An 8,981-nucleotide genomic window follows, 5' to 3' on the forward strand; every position below is an offset into this window, starting at 1 on the left:
TCAGGACTGTGCATGACGTGAGGGACAAGTCTCAACACAGAACATCTACTGTTTATTTCCCTCCATAGATGCTGCCTGACTGGCTGAGTTCCTCCAGCATTTGGTGTGTATTGCTCCAGATTCCAGCATCTGCAGAATCTCTTTAAACAATACACTCTGGTTAATTCAGAAGTTTCTTTCCAGCCCTTGGAAACCAGGTTTGAGCTATCAAAAACTGAAGTCATTTCATGATGATATTTGCTGTCCTCCAATCAGGAGATGAGACTATCAAGTTACCTATCCTGCAAAGCCAGACCATTGTTTCATCAACTTTCACCAATCCGCTATCTGAAGAATCCACAATTCAATCCTGGTGAATGTTCAGCTCTGACACCTCATTAAGCAGGAATGTACTAAAAAAAATACAAAATTACAGAGATTTGAAATGATAGTCCAATATTCAAAATATTGTGGTCTACAGGTCAAGATGCATTCATTTTAGTTTACAAATCAGATTCATTTTCTCTCTCTCCCTATGCTTTGATTTTTTTTTCAAAATTCCTGAGTACTACAGAAATTGGTGACTTTGTTGAGGCAAGCACTGCATAGTGACAATGTTGGAATGGCACAACTAGCTGAATCCATGATCAGGTCTCCTTCCCTGTCAGCCCACTCTTCAATTTCACATTATTCCCTGATTAAAAAAACTATGTTCCGTTAGTCAAAAAAGCAATGGGTGTCAGCATGAATTATATTCCCACTATAAAATGCAGAGTCTGCTAATAAACCAATACCAAGGGCTATGAAACAGGAGCATCCAGAAGGGAAGTACAGTCAAGTTTGATTCCCTTAAAAAAATTTTATGTCCATAATGTTCAGTTCCATTCCCAAGACTCAAGTACAACATTTCAAAAGACGTTCCAGTGCAGGAGGGAATGCCATACTGTCAAAAGTGCTACCTTTTGAACCAAGGCCCTCTTTTCACCCTGGCTTTGAAAGATGTGAAGGATTCCACTGCAACATTCCAGGGAAGAGCAGGACTTGTCTCCAATGTCCTGGCCAATATTTATCCCTTCACCAACTACAAAAACAAAATCTGGCCATTTTAAAAAAAAAATCACATTTTGTGAGAGGTTGCAGGATATAATCCAACTATCTTGTTTCCCTACACCAGTGCAAAATGACTACAGAACACTTGGGTGGGTTATGAATGGCACTATATAAACCCAAACCTTTTTTTCTTGCACAGGGCTTAGTTTTCAAGAAATTCAAGAATGCAAGTCAATTTATTCAATTTTTTGTTTCAGAAAATATCCACTCCAAAATCATCAAGATTTAATAGTTTTCTCGAAGGGTCATAGACTGAAAACGTTGACCAAATTTCTTTCCACATGCTGCCTGACCTGCTGAGTTTTTCCAGCATTTTCTGTTTCTGCATAAGATATAACAGCAACCGTCTTCCTCATGAGAATCTGAAAGACTTTATTTTTTGTAAATATCAGCAACCAAAATACTAAATTTGCTGGTGTTGGTGTAACTATGTGAGGTGTGAAAGAAAATATTTAAATATTACACTGATGCAATTGGTGTCATTACTTATTATGGACCACTTGTGTCATTTAGGACTCCCAGATCAATCCCAAAACTTACTCTAGTCAACGTCGAGGAGGGATGTGGACCCTCCTTCAGTAATCAATAAACATGTTGAGAACAAATGTAGAGGATGTGCTCAACTTGCCCTCTAAAACTGTTAGAATTTGAATTTCTGCGCACTGTTCTCTGCCAATTTGCATTGCTGCAACATTGTTTGCTTCATCCTTACTTCATCCCAGTCGAGGTATACCCCCTTCTGTTCTTTCCTCACCCTAGCCACCTGCACTTCAACCTTCATAAAATGCACCTCATTCTATACTCTGCCGGTCCCATCCCACAAAGTCCCAAGAATACTGTTCTAATTAACCTCCTTCCATTCACCATCAGCCAACTAGTGAATACAAAATCCTTGTACCCCTCTATGAATCAGTCCACAGCCTCAACCGCCTCTCCGTCCATAAGGTCCTTAAAACCCCGCATTACTTTGGCACTCTGCCTTTTTGGATCGTCACACATCCCTCCTTTTTCTATTCCTCAGTAGGAAAGTCACCAGAGCAGCAGGCAGAGAGATGGACCATGGATTCGGTGACACAAGTTCAAATCCCACCAAATCAGCTGTGGAGAAAACACCCAGTCACAGTAATGGTGACCATAAAACCACAAGACTGTCAACTTGTAACCTCACAACCTTCAGGGGTAGATGGCAGATTTCCTTACAAGTCCGACCTCAGATCTTAATATTTTTCTTTTAACTGCTTCATCAATTTTGGGGCAATAAGTGTCAGCACTGCCAGTGTTGTCTACATTCATGAACAAATAAAATTAAAAATATGCAAAATCTTCATCCATTTTGGCTTAACACTCTGGAATTACCTTTCCCATCATCTCTGTCCTGCTCTCCCAATATTTCAAAATTTTCTTCCAAAGTTCTCTGTACCTATTTATTTGGTTAACACATTCCCTTATTATTTCTCAGTGCCCATTTCTGGGTATTGGCATAAACACAATTGCCATCACTTGTGCAACAGACAGATACTACTGGTACCCAACCACAGAGTGAAGTCTGCAAATAACTTTCCATATCTTGGGGGTGAAGTTATACTGTTATTGTCACACACTCAACTCTCAGAAACATGATCTGAGCAATTATTCTGGAGTCAGAAGTGCCACTTTATTGTTTTATAGTCCTCAACTGCATGTGGTTTGAGATCACAAGATATTTCTTATAAAGCCATATTCCTGGCTTTACAAGAAATAACTTATGATCTGAAACCACAATCTGTTCCCTAAGTTAACACAGTTAAGGCTAACGTGAAGTTTGCTCAAACCTACATTACCCGTAGCTGTATGAATCGAAGTACCCCACTTGTTCTGACAGCTTATCACTGCACAAATTCAAAGGACGTTGTCAACTGAGTCTGGTGTTCACAGAGACACATGTTCACTTACTATTATTGTTTTGAAAAAAAACACTAACACTCTTGTTTAATGCAGTCAATCTCATTCGTAAACAACCACTTAGCTAGAGTAGCAGCAACAATTACTCGTCACTGCTACAATTGCAACATTTATATGCAAAAAACAAGTCCTCCGTTATTTTGTTAACCAGTTTGGGAGGGGGTTTGGTGCGGGAGGAAGGGGGGCGGAATTTATAGTTCGCATGTAATGCTACCATTCAAAAGGTTACAGCTCTTCATGGCACGGAGCAGACCAGTTCACACAAACGCTCTCCTGTTTTAACTCACACAAGCAGGAAGGAGGATGAAGTTATCACTATTACATGACATTTTACATTCATTTTGCGGAGAAATAAAAAGCAAGCTTACCTTCTGACACATCCTCGTCAATAGTTCCCTTAACCTGAGAGAAACACCACTGCATTTCGTTTGCATTGCCTCCAAACCCTGCAATGTAGAAAGGAAAAACATCACACATTAACACACAGGCAGAAGCGAGCTGTCTGCCACCATTGCCACTGCTGTGCCCACAAGCCAGCGACAGCGCGGAATTCCCAGAGGAAAGGCGCCGAAGCTGCGCTGGTACCTTACCCGGCATCATTCTCCGACAAACCGTTGCAGCCTGCAGCCGGCGCCGAAGAAGCCGCCGGGGCTCCTGTCAATCACCCGCCCCCGCGCGCCCATCCTCCAATCGGAGCGCGCCGGAAGTACTCCCACTTCCTTAGCAACGGAAGCCATTGTTCTCCAGGGAACTGGGTGTGAAGTTGGCAATGGTATGTTGGCTGAAGATTATCAAGGTGTGAGTGCTGGGGGTTTATTATTAGTTGACAGCAAAAGTTGCAGCCTTCCTCTTATTGTTTTATTTTAGGAGTCATTGGCCATGAAAGCCTCACCAGATGTAGCAGCATTGAGGTAGAAGTGGTGGCAATGCATGCTCCTCCAGCATCACTGCTGGGTCGCGATGCTATAGGATCCAACCTCATGATCATTGTGTCAACACTATCGTCAAAGGGGCTGATTTTCACATTCTGAATATGCAAGGAAAATGTAAAAGGCACAGACAGGAAGCCTGAAACATTGACTGCTTCTCTTTCTGTAGATGCTGCCTGGCCAGCTGAGTGTTTCCAGCATTTCCTGCTTCTATTATATAAACATTCTAGCCTTCCCAGTGTCAATAAAATGCCCAGCTTTAAAAAAAAAGAGAACATAGATCAGTACAACTCAGGAACAAGCCCCTTCACTCACAATGTCTGTGCTAACCATGATGCCATGCACATGGCCTGCCTACACATGCAGTCATAAGAGCAATAAGCACGGATACAGGCCCTTCGGCCCAATGAGTCTAGGCTGACCACATTGTCACTTAACTAGTCCCAATTTCCTGCGTTCAGCCCATATCCTTCCAGGCCCCTCCCCTCCTATACCTATCCAAGTGCTTCTTAAATGATACTATTGTACCTGCCTCAACCACTTCCTCTGGCAGCTCATTCCATATACTCACCACCCTCTGCATGAAAAAGTTGCCCTTCGGGTCCCTCTTAAATCTTTCCCCTCTCACCCCGAATCTGCCCTCTAGTTTTGGACTCCCCTACCTTGGGAAAAAGACTATAACCATCCACCTTTTCTATGCCTCTCATAATTTTAAACACTTCTATAAGGTCACCCCTTGTTCTCCTACATTCCAAGGAATAAAGACTGAGCCTGGCCAACCTCTCCCTCTGACTCAGGCCCTCTAATCCTGGCAACATCCTCTTAAATCTTTTCTGCGCCCTTTCCAGTTTAACAACATCTCTCCTATAACAGGGTGACCAAAACCATACACAGTACTCCAAGTGCAGCCTTATTAACGACTTGTGCAACTTGAACATCTTAGAGAAACAAAAAATTCTGCAGATGCTTGAATCTGAAGCAATACACAAAAAGTGCTGGAGGAACTCAGCAGATCAGGCAGCATCCATGGAAGGAAATAAATAGTCAACGTTTCGGGATGAGACCCTTCATCAGGACTGGAAAGGAAGAGGGCAGAAGCCAGAATAAGAAGGTGGGAGGGAGGGGTAGGAGCACATGCAGGCAGGGGGTAGGTGAGTTCAGGTGATAGGTGAGTCCAGGTGAGAGGGGGACGGTAGGAGGGTGGGGGAGGGGGAGAAGATGTAATAAGCTGAGAGGTGATAGGTCTCCTGTACATCGGTGAGACCCGATTCAGTTTGGGTGACTGCTTCGTTGAGCACCTTTGCTCCATCCACCCCAAAAGCCCAGACCTCCTAGTGGCCACCCACTTCATTTCCACATCCCATTCCCATACTGACATGTCTATCCATGTCCTCCCGTACTGCCATGTTGAGGCCAGGCACAGGTTGGAGGACCAAGACCTCATATTCCACCTTGGGAATCTCCAACCTGATGGACTCAACATCGATTTCTCTAACTTCTGGTAACTCCATCCCTTTTTCTTTCTCTCCCCTCCCCTCCTTTGTCTTGTCTTATTCCAATGGTTTCCTTCCCCCACCTTGATGACCCACCCATCTCCTCTCCTCCCCTCCCCCATCCTTTATTCCATGGTCCACTGCCCTCTTCTACCGGATTCCTTCTTCTTTAGCCCTTTGTCTCTTCTACCTATCACCTCTCAGCTTATTACATCTTCTCCCCTCCCCCACCCACCTACCTTCCCCCTCTCACCTAGACTCGCCTATCACCTGAACTCACTTATCCCCTGTCTGCGTGTGCTTCTCCCCCTCCCCCCACCTCCTTATTCTGGCTTCTACCCTCTTCCTTTCCAGTCCTGATGAAGGGTCTCAGCCCGAAACGTCAACTGTTTACTTCCTTCCAAGGACACTTGACCTGCTGAGTTCATCCAGCACTTTTTGTGTATTGGAACATAATAGCCTAACTCCTGTACTCAGTGCCCCGACTGATGAAGGCCAGCATGGTTAACACCTTTTTCACCACACTCTCTACCTGTGACACCACTTTCAACAAACTATGCACTTGTACTCCTAGGTCCCTCTTTTCCATTACATTCCCTGGAGCCCTACCATTCATAGTATAAAGTCCTACTCTGCTTTGACTTTCCAAAATGCATCACCTCACACTTAGCTGTATTAAAATCCATTTGCTACTCCTCGGCCCACTTCCCTAACTGATCAAGATCACCCTGTAATCTGCGATAACCTTCTTCGCTATCAACAACACATCCTACTTTCTTGTCATCAGCAAACGTTGATCAAACCTTGTGCATTCACATCCAAATCATTTATATAAATAAGGAATAACAAGGGTCCCAACACTAACCCCTGTGGCACACCACTAGTCACGGGTCTCCATTCCAAGAAACAACCTTCAACCACCACCCTTTGCTACATCCGAGCCAATTTTGAATCCACCGAACTAGCTCTCCCTGGATTCCATGGGACCTAACCTTCCAGACAGCCTGACATGCGGGACCTTGTCGAAGGCTTTGCTAAAGTCCAAATAGACAATATCCACTGCCCTCCCCTCATATTCACTATTGGTTACCTCTTCAAAGAACTCTAAAAGATTTGTCAAGCACGACTTCCCACGCACAACGCTATGCTGACTCCTCCTAATCAGACTCTGTCTCTTCAAATGAAAATAGTTCCTGTCCCTCAGGATTCCCTCCAGTAACTTGCCCGTCACTGATGTCAGGCTGACCAGCCTGTAGTTCTCTGGCTTGTCCTTGTAACCCTTCTTAAACAACGAACAATGTTAGCCACCTTCCACTCTTCAGGAACTTCACCAGTGGCTAAAGTTGAAGCAAATATCTCCACAAGGGCCTCCACAATTTCTTCCCTCACCTGCCACGAAGTCCATGGATATACTCGGTCAGGCCCTGGGGATTTATCCACCGTAATGCATTGTAAGGCTGCAAATACCTCCTCTCTGGTAATATGAATGTTCTCCAAAACATCTCCACTTGTTTCCCTTGTCTCTTGAGCAACCATGATTTTCTCCTCAGCAAACACCAAGGAAAAATATTCATTAAAAATCCTACCCATCTCCTGTGGTCTATATCCCTCCATTCTCTGCCTGTCATGTGTCTGTCTAAATGCCTCTTAAATGTTGTTATCATATCTGGTTCCACCACTTACCTTGGCATGCATTATGGGCACCGACCACTCTCTGTGCAAAAAAACATAAGATAAGATGAGATATTTATTAGTCACATGTACATCAAAACACACAGTAAAATGCATCTTTTTGCATAACTGAGAATGTGCTGGAGGGTAGCCTACAAGTGTTGCCACTCTTCCAGCGCCAACATAGCATTCCCACAGCTCCTAACCTGTACATCTTTGGAAGGTGGGAGGAAACTGGAGCACCCGGAGGAAACCCATGCAGACACGGGGAGAACGTACAAACTCCTTACAGACAGTAGCGGAATTGAACCCGGGTCGCTGGCACTGTAACAGTGTTACGCTAACCACCACACCACCATGACACCATGTAAATCTCCTTTAAACTTTCTCCTCTCACCTTAAAACTTTGTCCTCTAGTATTTGACATTTCCACCCTGGGAAAAAGACTCTGACTACCTACCCTACCTATGTTCCTCATAATTTTATATACTTATATCTGGTTCCCCTCAGCCTCCAACACTCCAAAGAAAACAATCCAACTTTGTCCAACCTCTCCTCACAACCAATACTCTCCAATCCAGCCAACATCTTGGTAAACCTCTTTTGCACCCTCTCCAAAGCCTCCACATCCTTCTTGCAATGTGGTGACCAGAAATGCACACAATACCTCAAATCAAGTCGAGTTTATTGTCGTATACACAAATAAGCCGAGGTTCAGGTACAATGAAAAACCTGCTTGCAGCAGCATCACAGACACATAGATTCAGATAACGCACAGAACATAAATTATACCAGACAATGAGGAAAAAGACTGTGTAAAACAAGACATTAGTACAAACAAAACACAATCAGAAAAAAAGTCCATGGCAGTGCAAGATGCATCTATCGTGTTCTGTTGCTGAGATAGGATTAGGCTTGTGTTGGTATTGGTATTGGTTTATTATTGTCACTTGAACCGAGGTACAATGAAAAATTTGTCTTACAAACCAATCGTACAGGTCAGTTCATTACACAGTGCAGTTACATTGAGTTAGTACAGAGTGTATTGATGTAGAACAGGTAAAAACAGTAACAGTACAGAGTAAAGTGTCACAGCTCCAGAGAAAGTGCAGTGCAATAAGATGCGAGGTCACAACAAGGTAGATCGTGAGGTCATAGTCCATCTCATTGTATAAGGGAACTGTTCAATAGTCTTATCACAGTGGGGTAGAAGCTGTCCTTAAGTCTGGTGGTATGTGCCCTCAGGCACCCGTATCTCCTACCCGATGGAAGAAAAGAGAAGAGAGAATGTCCCGGGTGGGTGGGTCTTTGATTATGCTGGCTGCTACACCAAGACAACGAGAGGTAAAGACAGAATCCAAAGAGGGGAGGCTGGTGCAGGTAATGTGCTGGGCTGTGCCCACAACTCTCTACAGTTTTTTGCGGTCCTGGGCAGAGCAGTTAAGAACCATAGGGAACCATAGAACAATACAGCACAATACAGGCCCTTCGGCCCACCATGCTGTGCCGCCCTTCAAACCACACCTAAGACTATCTAACGCCTTCCTCCCACATATCCCTCTAACTTAAATTCCTCCATATGCTTATCTAACAATCTCTTAAACTTGTCCAATGTATCAGCCTCCACCACCACCCCAGGCAGCGCATTCCATGCACCAACCACCCTCTGGGTGAAAAACCTCCCTCTGACATCTCCTTTGAACTTCCCACCCAATACCTTAAAGCTATGTCCTCTTGTTTTGAGCATTGGTGCCCTGGGAAAGAGGCGCTGGCTGTCCACTCTATTTATTCCTCTCAATATCTTGTATACCTCTATCATGTCTCCCCTCATCCTCCTTCTCTCCAATGAGAACAGCCC

The 8,981-nt window shown here is 44.2% G+C and overlaps 1 protein-coding gene across 1 annotated transcript in view; it reads right to left on the reverse strand.

Moving 5' to 3' along the window:
* The window catches only part of LOC127569518 (serine/threonine-protein phosphatase 2A 55 kDa regulatory subunit B beta isoform), a 493,802-nt gene extending 490,132 nt beyond the window's left edge, over nt 1-3,670 (reverse strand). The window contains exons 1-2 of the mRNA XM_052014239.1: nt 3,621-3,670; nt 3,399-3,476 (exon numbers count right to left, since the gene is read on the reverse strand). Coding sequence (XP_051870199.1) covers nt 3,399-3,476; nt 3,621-3,630 — 88 coding nt within the window. The 5' untranslated portion in view covers nt 3,631-3,670. The remainder of the gene's footprint in view (nt 1-3,398; nt 3,477-3,620) is intronic.
* Nucleotides 3,671-8,981: the final 5,311 nt, after the last annotated feature.

This window comes from Pristis pectinata, chromosome 4 (genome assembly GCF_009764475.1).
Source record: "Pristis pectinata isolate sPriPec2 chromosome 4, sPriPec2.1.pri, whole genome shotgun sequence".
NCBI classification, from domain to species: domain Eukaryota; kingdom Metazoa; phylum Chordata; class Chondrichthyes; order Rhinopristiformes; family Pristidae; genus Pristis; species Pristis pectinata.